The sequence below is a fragment of the Triplophysa rosa genome, linkage group LG6 (assembly GCF_024868665.1).
Source record: "Triplophysa rosa linkage group LG6, Trosa_1v2, whole genome shotgun sequence".
Lineage (NCBI taxonomy): Eukaryota > Metazoa > Chordata > Actinopteri > Cypriniformes > Nemacheilidae > Triplophysa > Triplophysa rosa.
The window spans coordinates 27,186,562-27,204,073 of NC_079895.1; the positions used below are offsets into that span (position 1 = coordinate 27,186,562).

General features: G+C 43.0%; 2 protein-coding genes across 2 annotated transcripts; one reads left to right on the plus strand and one right to left on the minus strand.

The window, feature by feature from the left end:
• LOC130555415 (INO80 complex subunit D) lies at positions 1-10,801 on the plus strand. The gene is made up of 10 exons (XM_057335618.1): positions 1-251; positions 1,450-1,696; positions 1,820-2,592; positions 2,670-2,772; positions 2,855-3,079; positions 3,148-3,257; positions 4,082-4,215; positions 4,298-4,509; positions 4,675-4,832; positions 5,095-10,801. The coding sequence occupies exons 2-10, from the start codon at positions 1,479-1,481 to the stop codon at positions 5,985-5,987; spliced, it is 2,826 nt and encodes a 941-aa protein (XP_057191601.1). The 5' UTR covers positions 1-251; positions 1,450-1,478; the 3' UTR covers positions 5,988-10,801.
• Positions 10,802-10,918: 117 nt separating this feature from the next.
• On the minus strand, positions 10,919-16,776 carry stk24a (serine/threonine kinase 24a (STE20 homolog, yeast)). The gene is made up of 10 exons (XM_057335621.1): positions 16,706-16,776; positions 15,791-16,078; positions 14,111-14,219; positions 13,791-13,948; positions 13,419-13,604; positions 13,041-13,183; positions 12,804-12,945; positions 12,604-12,672; positions 12,392-12,522; positions 10,919-12,319 (listed from the first exon to the last, which is right to left on the minus strand). Exons 1-10 carry the CDS (start codon positions 16,733-16,735, stop codon positions 12,301-12,303), a joined length of 1,275 nt encoding a protein of 424 aa, XP_057191604.1. The 5' UTR covers positions 16,736-16,776; the 3' UTR covers positions 10,919-12,300.
• Between the last annotated feature and the right edge of the window lie 736 nt (positions 16,777-17,512).

The following is a 17,512-nucleotide window of genomic DNA, read 5'->3' on the forward strand; positions in this document are numbered from 1 at the left end:
ATGTCCCCGCGGTGCCGGTAGTGGTGCTGTGAGTCTGCCGAGCACTGAACTCTAAACCCCCGCAGATCTGCTAAATGAGAGCAGAAGATAACATAATATTAAAACCACATTTGTGATCGGTTTAACGGTTCACGACCACAGCAAGGAATACCATCACGTAGCATTCCAATGAACGTTCCGTGCAGTTGATGTTTTGGGCGTTTGAACGGTCTGCCCGGAGTGAAACGCCGTAGAGGCTAAACCCACTGCAGGTAGGCGGAATCCGGGGGCTCGATTATGAGCGTGAACGTGATCTGATTGCTCTGTCGCCGCCTCCGCCTCACTCGAACACCGGGGCTTAGCAGTTAATGTAGGCCTATGTTTACACTGGCTCAAAATATACGTTATGAAGACTCGTTAAGTTTTCTTTGATATTCTCTCATTAAATAACTCGAAATTACATATGTGTTCATGCTGTTTATTTACAAATACATTTAAGTGGCGAATAATAATTTATAATCGATTGCAGGGTTCCGCTATCATGGCCTGTTTCAACGGGCCCGACTGCCATTGTTTATTAGCCATATTTACTGCGATTAATTTTTTTATAAATCCCCTGTGTTCAGTACAATAAAATCATAACGTTTAGTCGTAATGGTCTTATATATAATATATTAAGCTGATTTGCATCGTTGTAGGCCTAAAACCAGAGCAGCACAACGTCATTGTTTGTGTTTCCTGGGTTTGTTTTTAGCATCGCAGCTAACGTGTGAAATGCCAAAATAATGTGTGATTTTAACAGCCTGTCACTCCAATTAAACAAACACGCATTGACAGTGTTAAATTAAAGAGTTGTGCTTTTATTATAGCGCAATAACGTAATTTATGATCAAATGTAGTATTTTTTGTTAGTTTTTTAACATGTCAGTCTGATGACAGGTTTGTTTATTTGATGCTGTTATGAACCCACATCAATACAGAATGCGCTTTTTGTGTGAAATATAATGCCGAGACGAACTTAAAAGTAAGAAAACTAGTAAAATAATAATAATAAAATGTAATAATAATAAATTCAAATGTATACTGTATTGATCTAGTTAAATGTTTTCAACTACTTGAAAGGGTTTCTGTCGGTTACATTCCACTGTCTGTAAGACACACACACACACACACACACACACACACACACGTTTGCTTTGGGTTCCTCTGATGTCATCGTTTTTTTGTGTTGACATCCTGTGGTTAACCTATGAGCAGATGAACTGGTTATGATGTGCAGTGTAGTTCAAACATTAAACCCGAACACACGGGCTTGCATAACTGTGTTATACTGTTTTTATGATCAGTTATGAGTATGTGACGCATCAGAACTTATGCAAAGTGTTTTCTGAACATGACTTTAATGAATGAACGCACCGGTCTGTGTGTGTTTCATGAAACTGTCATGTTTGTGTTTCTCTCTGTCATCAGCTGATGTTCTCAGGGACCCGCGTCACGTGATGTATGAAGGTAAACACATCCATTTCTCAGAGGTGGATAACAAGCCGCTGTGCTCCTACAGCCCCAAGCTCTGCAAGCAGCGCAGATTGAATGGATACGCCTTCTGCATTCGTCATGTCCTGGAGGATAAAACCGCTCCGTTCAAACAGTGTGAATATGTGGCCAAGTACAACAGTCAGCGATGCACTAACCCCATCCCTAAAGCTGAGGAGCGCAGGTAAAAATCTGAATAACACCGTTGTTTGTTGATCGTGTTCGAGGGTTGAATTTTGGTTATTCATTTGGATGTGTAATTGTTCATCTGTAAACGCAGATGTCTCATGTTCTTTGGTTTCGGCAGATACTGTAACAGCCACCTACAGGTTCTGGGTTTCATCCCTAAGAAGGAACGCAAGAAGAAGCAGGACGCTCTGGAGGAGGTACGCGGTCGCACTCATGTGGAGTCTGTCGCTCTGAACATCACCGTTCCCTCTCTGGCTCTGAGAGGCTCTAACGGGCTGGACGGCCTCCCTCCGTCTCCTCCCTGCTCCCGCCTCACCTCCCTGCCCCTCTCCGACTCCGACTTCCTCGACCCCTTCGCCTTCCACGAGGAGGACACGGACGGAGAGGAGAGGATCTCCAGCAAAAGAAAACCTGTGATTGGCCCGAGGATGAGCGTCCGGGACCGTGAGCACCATCAGCAAGCCTCCGAGCACTTTAGCGCAGCCGCCGAACCCTGCGTGCTTCCGAACTCCCTGCACCTACCACAGCCACCTCCACCACCACCTTTACCTCCACCTCTACCTCCACCTCAACCCTCGTCGAGGCATCAACACACCGATCGGCCTCCCTACGCCCAGCACGGGCCAGTGCAGACTCTGCTATGCAAGCCGGCTCCACCTCAGACCGGACCTTCCACGTCAGCGGGGACTCAGAACCAGCCGCTCGGCCGGAGACCCGCCCCCGCTGCTTCGCCCCGCCCACCCGCCTCCCAGGACGGCCCACAGCGCCGCTCGGTGGCCATGCGACCCACTGCCTTCACAGCGCCTCCCGTCTGTCTGCTGAGACTGCAACACCTCGTGCAGCTGTATGCTCAGAGACAGCGAGAACACGGAGACCTGTTCCCACATCTCGGTATGACTCGCTCGCATCTCTGTTTAACCTGACGAGTGATTCTCAGTCTGATCGTGTGCTCCTGTGTGTCCGATTAGGTCTGGACTGGTCTGAGGACAGTACAGATGATGAAGGGACAGAGGAGATTGTGTCTTCGCTGCCTCGGGGCTGGAGGTCACATGACGGAGGTCTCGGTTACAGGTAAGAGATTTAACCGTTCCGCACCTCACAGAATGATCACATGACGTTACCCCCGCTGATGTCATCTGTACGTGTGCTTCAGCTCCTCAGATGAGAAACCTCTGTCCCGGCGGGCGCGTCTGACGCAGCTGTGCACGTACCTGCAGGAGAGGTACAAACACCTGTGCCGACGGGACCGGGCAGTCACCCGTCACAGCAGATACCGATACGCCTTCCGGAAAGCTCTGCTCCACGCCGCCAGCAAAGACCCCGACTGCACTGCCCAGCTCGTTCAGAGACTCAACAAGAGCTCGCAGACGTCACTCTGGTGCGTTAAACATCAGCTGTGTGTGTTTAGATGTGATGTGTTTGTGTTACTGAATACATGTTCTTCAGTTCCAGGTCTGCAGTACCACAGACGTATGAAAGGACAGCATGTACGGGAAACACGAAGGGTCAAAGCTGCAGAAACATAGCTTTGCCCTTTTCACAGCACTGTTTTCAGCGTATCCTTGAGACGGTCATATAAACAGTGCTGGACTGATGCTTAAGATAGTACCACGGTCTATGTAGTCTTGAGAGGACACGATAAATCTAAAAATGGAACTAGCCGTGTTTTCAGCCACCTATTATCACACAAAAATGTAAATTCTGTAGTTGTTTCAAACCTTTAGAAATGTCTTTGTTTGGTTGAATGCTTGTAACCAAACAGTTCTTGCCCCCCATTGACTACCATAGAAGGAAAATGTCAATGGTAGTCAAAAGTGCCCTGGAACTGTTTGCGGGCCTACATTCTTCAAAATGTCTTCTTTTGTGTTCAACAGAACAAAAAAATATAAAATACGTTTCCTACTATGGGAGTCAATGGGGTCCAAGAACTGCTTGGTTACAAGCATTCTTCCAAATATCTTTCTCTGTGTTCATCAGAACAAAGACATGTATACAGATTTGGAGGTGAGTAAATGAAGACAGAATTTTCATTCTGCAATGTCCATAAATTCTAAAAACATAGTCTGAAAATTTGGAAAAACAGTCTGAGTCGCATAAACTACAAGGGAAATGTGTTTACGGAATAAATTCATAGACGTGCATCAAAAAAAGTAATGTAACTTTGCACGTTCGTGCAAAGTTCGAATGACTCATCTACAATCTACTGCCAGGAAACTGTATAGGAAAGCCATAAAAAACACTGGTGTAACAGTGAACACACCTTCTGTCATAACAAAAAGAAAAAAAATCTTATTTAAACGTAAAAAAACAAATCTGATTTGTGCTGTTTCACAGTGGTCAAGTGTGTCGAGTTATTTTTCTTGACAGCATGTTTCTGCAGATATCCTACTGAATCGCTCTCAGCAGCTGTTTTCCAGTTGCACGGCACGCTTCGCTGATGGCCAGCAGTGCTCTGTTCCTGTGTTTGACATCACTCATCAGACGCCTCTTTGTGACGAACATGCCAAGAAAATGGTGAGAGAACTACAACTTACCTTCATGACATAAGAAAGGTGTTTTGAACTGTACGAGTGTTAAGTGAATGTTCGTGTAACAGGATAATTTCCTGCGTGGTGACGGTATCAGACGCAGTCAGCAGCAGCGCCGTCCGCGTAAGAAGACCAAACCGCCCGCGCTGACCAAGAAACACAAGAAGAAGAGGAGACGAGGCCCGCGGAGACCTCAAAAGCCCATTCCTCCAGCTGTGCCGCAAGGCAACCTGGCAATGCCCTACTCACTCACACTGCCCACTCACCACGCCCACGTCAGGTGCCCGTCCCACTCTGTTGTGTTGACGTCTGTGGTCACTTTTCATGTAACAGAGGAGTTAAACGAGTCAACTTAAAGTTTAGTTAACAGACCTTGTGCTTTGGCTCTTGAGTAAAGTATCTTAAGTAACTAAAGTCAGTGTTTGCTTGTCTGTTGCTCTCGCAGAAGTCCGTCTACCCCCGAGCTCAGCGCGGACGAGCTTCCTGATGACATCGCTAATGAAATGCCTGACATTCCTAATGATCTTGAGCTGAATCAGGAGGATTTCTCAGACGTGCTACCGAGACTACCTGACGATCTTCAGGATTTCGATCTTTTCGAGGGTATGTGTCACGAGATTAAACACACTTTTCATCACCACTATGCTTCAGGTGAAAGATGGGTTACTTATGGGAAAGAGAGAGTTACTTTTCTAGCTTTGTGATGAACTTTTATTTAGCATTTCTGCACGTAATTCCAGTCCAAACCCTTGGAGTGACAAAGTCACCCAACAGGACTAAGATCATGAAAGTTTTCTTCTGCAAGAGATCACAGTTGTTTGTTCAGTTGTTGTGCATCTCGTCTGAATGTTCTTTGTGGATCCAGGTAAGAATGGAGAATTGTTGCCCACTACAGAAGAGGCAGAGGAGCTGGTCAGAGCCCTGCAGGCGATGGCCTCGTATCCCGACTCCCTGTGTTTATCCTCGATGGCTGAACTCACCCCTGCGGTGTTCTCGGGATCAGGGGTCACGGCAACAGGCATTGGAGACCTTCTGAATGGCCGCATAACGTCTGAAACCTTCCCCAATTTAGAGCTAGAGGGGAATCTTCTCCACGACCCGAGAGACCATCATTTTCCCACGTCCACCTCTCCCCAGCCAACACAGAGCAGCGCCGCAGCGCCCCCTACAAGTCCAAACGGCAGACTAACAGAACGGACGTTTTCGCGGGCTCCCTCCCCACCGGGCAGTCATTACACCAGCGAGCACGTGCCATCCCCCTACAGAGATCACATCTCACCCCCACACGATGCCTCTTATCAAACCGACCCGCCTCTCCTGCTGGAGGTGCCTTTGAGCGGCGCGCCGGGGCCTCCGCGCTCCTCCTGGAATAACCTCCCTCTCTCGCTCACAGACCCGGCACAGTTCGGTAACCTCCTCACTGCTGATGCACACCTCCTCTCGACCTCGCTGTCCACCCCGCCCTCCACCTCCCAATCTACAATCCTGCAGCCCACCGCTGCCCTCTCCGCTCTGTCCCAGCCGGGAATGACCGCACGCTCCTCACCCTCGTCCTCGCCCTCATCTCGCGACCTGCTCGTCCCCACTCAACCTAAACTACAGCTCCCTCAGTTTAGCGCAGCCTTCGGCCACCAGCTGGCTTCCCATAGTGGGATCCCTAAAGACCTGCAGCCCAGCCATAGCTCTACAGCGCCACCTACAGGCTTCTCCATCACTAGTGCCACTGCTGCCACCTCCCCTTTCCCTCAGAGCAACTGAGCGTGAGAGACAGAGCCACAAAAATCAACATTTTATCAATGTCATCATTCCAGACCTATACGATTTGTGTGGAACACGGCGAGATGTTCAGCAGTATGTTCCTGTCGCTCCATAAAACCACGATGTGTTAATCAGACACGGCAATAAAAGTCTCACTTTTATTTTACGGAAAACGGCAGCGCGAACATTCTTCAAAACATCTTTTGTGCACCTCAGAAAAAGTCATAGGCGATCATAAGAACGTAAGGCTGAGTTGACGATGTGCTTTTTAGGTGAACCGAGCATTTAAAGCCATGAGGTCAGCGACACACTCGAGTCTTTCCAGTAGCTTCTGTGCTCGCTCTGTTTGTTGATGTGACGCATCTTCCACTGACATGATGCTGAATTATATCTTTACTGTTATCACAAAACCTGTCCACCACTGAATGCCACAATCTGTCACCCTGTCTATACCGCACACTTTACTGTGCTACACAGTTGACTTCTTGGTCACTTCCTGTTTTCCTCTCGTGCACTGGTTCCCTAAACTGAACAGCTAAAAAACTAGCTCTGCCCCTTATTTCAATATGCTGAATCAGCTCCCCAAAAAGATAGGGACTATACTTTAGCCGACAGTGTGTAACTACCTAAGGTCCTGTTTGCATTGGTGCGCTTGCGTATGAACGGAGGGTTTTAAAAGTGCTGTGTGTGATATTTAGGAGGATCTAGTGACAGAAATGCAATATGATTTCATGCAGTTCAGAGGTGTTTAAACACCTTACATAATGAAGCGTTATGTTTTTAATACCTCCGAATGAGCTATTTCTGTCTACAGTCTTGGGCTGGGGTGATGTATCGCGATTCACACTAATATACCTGTCTAGAGCGATTCTGAAATCTCAATGGCTAAGATTCTACTGCTCTTTGATCAGAAGGAAGTACTGCTTGATCTAAAATCACTATGAGATTGAATCGTGCATTTGAAAAAGCAACACTCGTATATATAAAGTATATAAACATACTTTATTATCATGAAAGTACCTGAAAAGGTTTGAAGAACAGCGATAGAATATGCCCATTGGCATTTCCTGGAGCTATGTTTGGTTCTTTCCTGAAGCTCAGTGGTTAGAGCATGGTGCTAACAATGCAAGGTCGTGGGTTCGATCCCAGCGGAGCATGTACTTAGAAGCAAAAATGTATAGGATAATGCCATATAAGTCGCTTTTATGCGTCTGCCAAATGCAATGCATAAATGTACTTCCTCTATGGCCCATATTTGGAGTTTCTGCCCGAGAGCGCCCCTGGCTTTCGGATGTGGCGGCATTTGACCGTAATTCACTGAGAAACTGAGCATAAGAATTGCACGATATATCATCCCAGCCCTACTACATACACAGTGGGTCTCCTTACATGGAATTCACCATGTTGTTTCTGCAGCAGTCCTAAACGGACAAACTTTTTTCAATTGTTTTCAATGGAAACGCAGCATTTTTTGAAAACGCCAGCAGATGGCGTTCCTTTGCTCAGCGTATCATAGGAACCAGTGCGCCTCCGTTCAAGCGCCCGTTTTCAGCCGCGTAAAAGCGCCTCGGTGGATCTGGAGCCTTAAGACAAGCTGTCTTTTTAATTTTTAATTATTTTTCAGTTTGGAATGTTTGGTCAACGTACCTCACATGAATAAAAAAATTAAGCGTTAATTAATAAATGAATTAATTAGTTTCTAGTGATTTTACAGTAACTCTGAGGTAAAGCCAGCAATGTGTCAGTGGAAGATGTGATAACAATTTCATTAAGACTTAATAATTATATTTGGTCAGATTAGGTAATATTCCCTGATTTTATCATTATTTCTCAAATGAGAGCAGCAGGTTGTTAGTCATTATGTTAGATAGTGTGCATGACTCTTGAAGTTTCTGTTTAAACCTGGCATTAACACATGCATCTTAGATCCGTCTCCTGACACCCTGTGACCACTTGTCATCAGTTATTGTGTGGGATGGAGTGATGGTTGTTGTCTCGGCATGTTAAAGCACAACAAGTGAAAAAGCACAGTCAACACAGCTCTCCCAAAACTACTTCCATGATTTCAACGGTCGTATCAAAACTATGTGCATCCCATGATCTGTTACTGCATGTTGATCACAGAGCATCTTCAGATAATTGTACTGAAATAATATTTCACATTTTGCAAATCCTTGTTTGACTTTAAAAGAAAATGATGATTTATTACATGAGGTGTCTGGGATACGTCTGGATTCATTGTGAATACCAACTATGAACATTGTGTAACATCACTGACCTTCTAAAACCTTGTATGTCCAAATTTGCTTTTTGTTGGGAAATGGAAAAAAAACACAGTACTTGTGATTACATACTGTGTTGTCAAAAGCACTTTTTATTACTTTTTCTTGGTTCGATATTTGCAAAACCCAGTGACAAACAAAGGGTGACTAATAATAATGATTTATGGCAAAAAATCATGAAATATGGAGATACGAGGTTTCAGAAGGACAGTAACGAAAACCAAAATGAACCCCCGTACACCAACAATCTCTTCTGAGTGGCCTGTCTCTCAGAACATCTGTTGGTTGAGAATCTGCTGTAAGGTCCTGGCGTCTGGAGGTGGTTCTCCAGCACTTCACACTTGGGTTCTTTCGTGGGTTCTTGCGCGCGCACACACACAAACACACAGTGAACCTGAGCTGGAGAAGAAAAACTCAAATCAAGCAATAATCTCATCATCCGAGCCTAGTGCGCCAGTCTTCAGATCAATCCCAGCATCCTCTGCCTCTTAGAACCTTCTCTTTGGGGTCAAGGGAAAACATCAACACACTGATGGGGAACTCATTCAACATCGAGAAAGAGACGTCAGATCTTCGCCAAATATATGAGTCAAATCTGTGTGTTTATGGTGCTTAATAAGTGTCACATACGATGACCTCGTGTGGTCTTTCTAACACAAAGAACCCTCCGCGGTGAGCTGACAGACCCTGTGTCGGAGCTTCGGTGCAGTTTCTTTACAGAACGCTTTGATGTTCCACAGTCAGGTTTATTCTCACCGTCAGTCAGCCTTACGTCACGCGGGACCAGCGTTCCCCGTGCAGTTTTTCAAAGTATGGCAGTAAAAACAAGGTTTCTGGTAGCTTTTAGACACTGAACGATTATCTCATATATTGGTATTAAGTATTAAATATATTTATAGAGTAGAAACCTCTAGATCGGGTTTATCGGTTGAATTGAGTGGCGAGAAACTAAACACAAGATTAAAAAAAGAAAACTAGACTTGTGCAACATACTCGGTGGAACGGATGCGTTTTGTGGTCATGTTTGGTAGTTTTAATGGCTATCAAAAGTCTCGTGATGACTTATTTTAATTGGTTGATGTTGTGTTTGTGTGTCATTTAATCGGAGGGAAGAGACGTGATGGTGTGCAGCAGTATTTTTGACAGCTATTAAAAAGTAACAGTCGGCGATTGTGTAAGACTGATTGTAGTTTGAGCGTAAAACCAACTCGACAGCACATTTCACCGGCTTGTGTACAAAACGGACCTGTCTCATTCATGAAACACGAGCAAATATGTGTCAAAGCTGTACAACACTGAAGAAAAGTGTGACAGGATAATGCTTAAAGTTTGTTAAACCCACTCAAATGATGTAAGAAATATGTAAAACCTCAAAATGACATAACCAACATGTTTTACATTTTATCTGGGAAAAGAAATCATACACCTAAAACATTGACTAGAGACGGTTTCAGCAGCAACGTAACGTAAACGTTATGTGGCCCAAACGTAACTTCCGGTAGACCTCCACAAAGAATCAATAACCCGTTCAGTAGTTTTCATTTAATTTAATACAATTAATAAACAACAAAAATTTTATTATAAATTATAATATAATATTGGAATTAGTGATATTTTAATATTTTCGTTAGTAACATTCATTCAAAGTAATCGTTAATAACAAATTCATAAAACAAATATAAGTTCACTGTGATCATTGGATTGGTGGGTTCAAAATATTTTGTAAAACGAACACATTTGCAGTCATTTGTTCGGCGAGTGTTTTATGAATGAGACTCAATGGTAGCACCAGAACGATCGCGTGTGTGTGTGTGCGTGTGTGCGTGTGTGTGTGTGTGTGTGTACTAGAACTGTTGCTTTTTCAGTCGTTGTTTTAAAAGGTCGTCCACAAATGAAATGAAGCTGATGTGATGACAGGTGGTATGCACTACACGTGACCATGAGAATCTTGGGTCGCTCTCTCTCTGCCGATGTTCATCAGTTGTGGCAAAAGCTGGAATGTTGTTTGCATTCAGCGTTTCTACCGTGTTACTACTGTACTGCACAGGTCAACCACACCCCCTGACCCGACCCGACCCGACGGCTTGCACTGCGTTCAGACAGCTGACTGATTCCTCACTGAATGTACTGTACAACTGTTTTTAAAGCTGATAGGATAATCCAGTCACCTTTTGTTATTGGTCTTTAATTTGTCTGAGGTATTTTTTGGTATACAAAAGTTTACATTTTTATGTATATTTTTCTTGTGTAAAAACGATGTAATATGTGTATAAACATTGTATGTAATATCTGTATATAGAGTGAAAATTTTCAATCTTGTTTTTGGATGTAAGGATTAAACTGCGTGATTGTTTCCTGTTGTCTGGAGATGTGATTCAGTCGGTCGGTTGTGCTCAGCCGTCAGAATGATATTTTTGGCTACGTGAGGGTAATGATTACCCTGGTTTTTGGACTTCAGCACATGATGCTTATAATGTCTCATAAAACACAGTAAATCATTCCAGTGCTGTGTCTCAGAGAAAACTACACAAGAAAATGAGTTTCTGATAGACATCATGCATTCGCTGTATAAATAACAATGAATAAACGAATGTTCTTATTTGAAAGATCAGATCAGCTCCAAACACTTTGGACCGATTTCAGAATTCACACAGAAAATGTTAACATTACCGTTTTATTATAGTTCATCATTTTTAAACCTATTATACACAAAAGTGCTGTTTTAAACGTTAGCATTAAAGTCATACATGTGTTAAGGCACTTCTAAAGGATAACTTTATTTAAATAAACACTTGACAGTTTTCTACATGTATCATCATGGGCGTATCCACATATTGTGCTATAAAATGCTTTTGAGAATGTGAAGTCTTTCCCTTTAATAATAATACAGACTAACAACATGAAGCAGAAAATCATGTTTACGGCTGTATTATAAATGAAAACGGTTTGGTACGTTGAGGAGGATCATGTCCTGCCCCAACATTCTGTTTCAATAAAAACATTTGAGCCTGTCTGGGAAGTCCTTACGACATAAAAGTATCAAAGTTGTCATAGCCCTAAAATAACCAAAATTACAGATTATTTGATAGATGTTGAGATACAGTACACTCAAAAAGGAGCTTCAAAAGGTTCTTCGATGCCAAAGAACCTTTAACACCTGAAGAACCTTTCCGTTCCACAAACGGTTCCTTGTGGCGAAAAAGGGTTTTTCAGATTATAAAAAAGTAAGAAAGAGACGGTTCTTTAAAGAACCTTTGACTGAACGGCTCTTTATGGAACCAAAAATGGTTCTTCTGGCATCGCTGTGAAGCACCTTTATTTTTAAGAGTGTGCCCAAACATTCATTATCAAAACACTTCATGATTGTATTGACACTACATTTTATTTCGCACTAAACAAATCCTAAACAGATTTGTCTTTGACGGTCTTTAATGTGGACGTTAACAACGAATTACGTAGGAAACAGTAAAACACAAACGTGATCTTTCCATGTTCCTCAAAAATCATCACAAAGGGATGAGGGGAGACGGATTATACAGTAGATGTTTAGATTTAAAAATGATATGAAAAGTCCCTAAAGTTTTACAAGGAAAGGCATAAAGCAGCATAGCGTGTGGTAGTGCGTCTCTGGAGAGCGAGCGGGTGCGTGAACGGAGAAGAGCCGTTCTGTTTGGCTGTGTTTTGTGATTGATCGTCACTTTTTCGGGTTCAGTGAGGACGCATGTATTTCTTAAAGCTGGTATTAAAAATAAAGCTGCTTCCATAGACAACCTTTTGCATCTGAAGAACCTTTCTGTTTCACTAAGGGTTCTATGTGGCGAGAAAAGGTTGTTCCTATGATACAAAGTTAAAAAAGAACACTTGACTTGTCTGGCTCTTCGTGGAACCCAAAATGTATGCTTTAAAAGAGTATGCTTTATTTTCTGTGTGCGTGCGTGTGTGTTTAATAAAGTGCACTGTGTCAAAGGTCATCGTGTCTAGAGATAGTCATCGCAGAACACAGCAGCACACGGACATCTCCAACACATCCGTCAGCGTCGAGATGAAAACCTGTCAGAGAAACACACTCATCATCACAAACTCTCTCTCTCTTCATGAGCACTGATGGAGGGTGATGGGTACCTCTTAAATCTCTGCACCACCTCCATCACCATGACATCAGTGATGCCCGGACACATCTCTTCTACCCTGAACATGACGTCCTTCAGCTCATCCAACCCCAGCGGCTTGTGAACGCCACCCTTCTGCTTCAACTAACATCAGAAAACGCACCGTTTATTATATACAGCCATGAGAAAGCATTTCATTTACACACATCAACAAAAACAACTTACCTCTGCAAACACTGGAGATATAAGAGAGGACACGCTCTGAGACAGGGGTCTCTTCCGACTGTCTGGAGCCTAAACATTAAGACACAGATGTAACTACACGTGTGTACGGTCAAAGAACAACCCGTGATGTGTAGGTCCACGTGACATCTAGAGAATAAAACTCTAGTTGAAGCTCTTTCAGATCAATGAATAAAACCCACGTGCACTTGTTTGTGTTGAACCTGACTGTGGCCGAGCTCTTGCTGCGGTTTCACTCTATTATCATTCCGTTGAGTGTCTCTGATAGTGTTGAAGATCCAGTCCTCTTCAAATTTCATTCCCGACGCTTCACTGTCGTCCTCTCTGAACACACACACATGCTTTTCTCAGTTAGTTAAAAGATGACGATACATATTTGATATAATATTTCATTTGGATGTGTAGATCGGTGAACATACGAGTCTGAATCTGAGCCGGACTCTTCTCTGGCCTGTTTGCTTTTCCATTTCTTGTACGTGTCAATGAGATCTGTGAGATACGTGTTCCTCCTGCCATATCGAATGATGAATTTGTGTTTCAAAAGCTCTTTAGCGGTTGGTCTCTGATAGAAACAAACAGGGGGACAATTACTTGAGTAATTTGCGTTCCTTTGGTCAACTGAAATTGTACTTGAGAGACTGACGAAAATAAACTGTTAAACGACTTCTTTTGGACCTTAAAGCCACACTTCAACTTAAATACAATTTCCTCTTCACATCTCAACAGGTTTGGCTTCTTTTAGTATCTTGACTACACATGCAGAAACACAAAAGTCCATGTAGACAGGCAGCACTTACAAAGTTGGGCTCTTTATTGAGACAGGCATCTACAAAGTCCTTGAGAGCTTTGCTGTAGTTTCCCTCCAGTGTGGGTGAGTTTTCTTTAGGGATGAGAAACAACACTTTCATGGGATGAAGGTCTGAATGGGGAGGCTCTCCATTTGCCATCTCGATTGCAGTTATTCCCAAAGACCAGATATCAGCCTGTACAACACACACGGAGAGCACACTTCAGTTGATCAGAACTGATTACATTTCACTGACTGGAAAACAGTCATTCAAGTTACTTACTATGTACCAAATTCATTTAATATGTAAAATATAATGTATATTTGAATCAATCCAAATGACTGAAAGCACACGAACGCACAATACTCAGATGTGACAGACCTTTGAGTCATACTGGGACTGTTGAATGACCTCTGGTGCCATCCAGAATGGAGTGCCCACAAATGTGTTCCTCTTGATCTGGGTGTCTGTGAGCTGTCCGGCCACACCGAAGTCAGCTAGCTTTACATCTCCTTGCTCTGACAACAGGACGTTAGCAGCTATAACAACACAAAAACAGAAACATCCATTAGACATCATCTCTGTAAAAATAAACATTTATAGGCGTAACCTACAACTTATTGTTCATATCTGGTCATTTCAGGTGTGTGGTTGTGGTGAGGGACTGTGTAGGTACCATATCCCGTGTTCACAAAATTTACCTTTAATATCTCTATGAATTTTCTTCTCTGAATGCAGATAGTCCAGGCCCTTCAGAATTTCTCTGAGAATAGTGGCAATATGGCTTTCCTCCAGGGAACCAGGTTCCAGCTGCAGCAGAGAGAACACAGACCAGTGAAACTGTGACACTGTGAATCTGTAACTGTGAACGTCTGAAACTGAACTTGTGATACTGTGAATCTGTGAACCATTGAGACTGAACCTGTGACTGTGAAGTGAGGATGAACCTGTGACTGTGAACCTGTGAGCCTGAACCTGTGAACCATTGAGACTGAACCTGTGAGACTGAATCTGTGACTGTGAAGTGAAACTGAACCTCTGAAACTTTGAACTGAGGCCGTAAACCTGCGGGACTGAACCTGAAACTGTGAAACAACCTGTGAGACTGTGAGTCTGTGAGACTGTGAATCTGTGTGACTGAATCTGTGAGACTGTGAATCTGTGAGACTGAATCTGTGTGACTGTGAATCTGTGAGACTGTGAATCTGTGAGACTGTGAATCTGTGGGACTGTGAATCTGTGTGACTGTGAATCTGTGAGACTGTGAATCTGTGAGACTGAATCTGTGTGACTGTGAATCTGTGAGACTGTGAATCTGTGAGACTGTGAATCTGTGAGACTGTGAATCTGTGTGACTGTGAATCTGTGTGACTGTGAATCTGTGTGACTGTGAATCTGTGTGACTGTGAATCTGTGTGACTGTGAATCTGTGTGACTGTGAATCTGTGTGACTGTGAATCTGTGTGACTGTGAATCTGTGTGACTGTGAATCTGTGTGACTGTGAATCTGTGTGACTGTGAATCTGTGTGACTGTGAATCTGTGTGACTGTGAATCTGTGTGACTGTGAATCTGTGTGACTGTGAATCTGTGTGACTGTGAATCTGTGTGACTGTGAATCTGTGTGACTGTGAATCTGTGTGACTGTGAATCTGTGTGACTGTGAATCTGTGTGACTGTGAATCTGTGTGACTGTGAATCTGTGTGACTGTGAATCTGTGTGACTGTGAATCTGTGTGACTGTGAATCTGTGTGACTGTGAATCTGTGTGACTGTGAATCTGTGTGACTGTGAATCTGTGTGACTGTGAATCTGTGAGACTGTGAATCTGTGTGACTGTGAATCTGTGAGACTGTGAATCTGTGAGACTGTGAATCTGTGAGACTGTGAATCTGTGAGACTGTGAATCTGTGAGACTGTGAATCTGTGAGACTGTGAATCTGTGTGACTGTGAATCTGTGAGACTGTGAATCTGTGAGACTGTGAATCTGCCTGACTGTGAATCTGCGAGACTGTGAATCTGTGAGACTGTGAATCTGTGAGACTGTGAATCTGTGAGACTGTGAACATAGCTAAACAAACATTTAGGACTAAAAAACAACCATGAAATTGAATTGAATTCATTAAGTCTATTGCATTCACATTTGTAACAAGGTGCCAGCATAACTGTTTTTAATGGATGAAATGCAAGTCCTAAAACTCTGACCAGTGCTTTCCAAATTTGTTTTGATAACTGAATTGACTCCCTCTGGCCTAAAGGATTCACTTTAAGATTGTCTGAGATTTTAACAACTAGATTGATTTGTACAATAAAATGAACAAAGTAAAAAACACAGTAACAGACTCCTTAGTGAAGTGAGTAAAATGAATGAAAAGTTTTACCAAATCTAGAGCTGATCCCCCTCCTAAATACTCCATGATGATCCACAACTTTGTGTCCTTCAGATAAGAGCCATAGTATTTTGTGATGAAGGGGCTGTCACACTGGCTGAGGACAGTAATCTCTTTCTGAATGTCTTCCATCTCATCTTCAGCCTCCTCCAGATCAATGATCTTTATGGCGACCACCTGCTGTGTGCGCTTATCGATGCCTTTGAAGACCTCTCCAAACGAACCCTTCCCGATCCGCTGCAGTTTAGTGAACAGCTTTTCAGGGTCAACTTTCAATTCCTAACAAAACCGGGACGTTAAAGTCACTCAGAATGTTTACAACAGAGCTGCATTTGAAAAACAACCACAAGTGCTGTAATACTTGAGACGGGTCCTGAGACCTTTTGTTGAGGGTCTCCGTCTCATCTTGGTGTATATATGACCGTTCAGAGATATTGTCCCACTGATGACAGAGAAGCCCATAAACTCATTTTACAGTAACACTGCTGGCTGTAAATGAAGGCTGGGACCCCTTCATTTCATACATTCACACACACACACACACACCACATCCATCCTATTTGCATTTTTAGTGTTCAAGTGTTCATTGACCTGCGATGAGGAGTTCTCATAAAGCAAGTCAATCACGTATAAATGTAATCTAATCTGTCCGTCCTTTGCCCCTCAGACGTTCTTTCACCCTGAAAAGAAATGTTTACACACCTGGATGGAACTAAAAGCCAAATTACTGAGAAAGCACCTGTTACAGTGGTGAAACTCATTCTGTTCATTTACCCGAAGACAATTCCTGGAAGTAAACCGATCACAGCTAAAGAAACTTTAACCTCACACACTCTTCTGTTTCTCCATTCATCATCTGACATCAGGACATCACTCACTGAATATATAAACAACGACACACAGTACCTTTAAATCTGTTCCTAATATGTCCGTCATTGTTCTGTGTTGTCTGAACGCACGCTGCTCTCTCTCTCTCTCTGTGTCTGACAGTTTATTCAACTCTTTATCACGTGGGTGTGACGGTTTCAGTGCTTCAGTAACTTCAGGGTCAAAGAACAGCCTGACGCCTTTCTCATGCATGAAAACACACCGTCACCTGGACATGGCATTTGATTTGTGTAAAGCGTTTACAACTGAAATTTTGCTCCACAATATGCTAATGAACACACGTGTCAAAATGACACAAATTCTGTATTATAGAGACTGACGTACTTTTGCCCCCTGCTGGAGCTCCATCATTTCAAACCTGACTTGACATTTCCTCTAATTGACCTAAACATATTTCTGTATGTATGTTATGTAAAATAAAAGTGTACGTGAAGTGAATATTTGGGAATTGATGAATGTGTCAATCTGAATACAGAAGGAATACTTCAGGTGTGTTCCGCTGTATAAATGTCTTTGTTCTGATGAACAAAGAGGAAGATATTTGGAAGAATGCTTATAACCAGACAGATTTGCACCCCATTGACTCCCATAGTAGGAAAAGTTACTTCATCATTTTATTTGTTCTGTTGAACACAAAAGAAGATATTTTGAAGAATGTAGGACAGCAAACAGTTCTGGGGCACTTTTGACTACCATTGTATTTTTTCCTACTATGGGAGTCAATGGGGGGCAAAATCTATTCAATATCTAATTAAATTCAAATCAATTTGATTTATATAGCGCTTTTCACAATGTGCATTGTTCCAAAGCAGCTTTACAGGAGAA

What these genes read in the sequence shown, in the direction of transcription:
- LOC130555415 (XM_057335618.1), top strand. Translation starts at nt 1,479, where the DNA reads ATGTATGAAGGTAAACACATCCATTTCTCAGAGGTGGATAACAAGCCG. An exon ending in AGACCTGTTCCCACATCTCG is followed by an intron (nt 2,593 to 2,669) that starts GTATGACTCGCT and finishes GTGTCCGATTAG; the next exon opens with GTCTGGACTGGTCTGAGGAC. An exon ending in GGATTTCGATCTTTTCGAGG is followed by an intron (nt 4,833 to 5,094) that starts GTATGTGTCACG and finishes TTGTGGATCCAG; the next exon opens with GTAAGAATGGAGAATTGTTG.
- stk24a (XM_057335621.1), bottom strand. Translation starts at nt 16,735, where the DNA reads ATGACGGACATATTAGGAACAGATTTAAAG. An exon ending in AGTCCCAGTATGACTCAAAG is followed by an intron (nt 13,605 to 13,790) that starts GTCTGTCACATC and finishes TGTGTTGTACAG; the next exon opens with GCTGATATCTGGTCTTTGGG. An exon ending in TCAATAAAGAGCCCAACTTT is followed by an intron (nt 13,184 to 13,418) that starts GTAAGTGCTGCC and finishes TGTTTCTATCAG; the next exon opens with AGACCAACCGCTAAAGAGCT.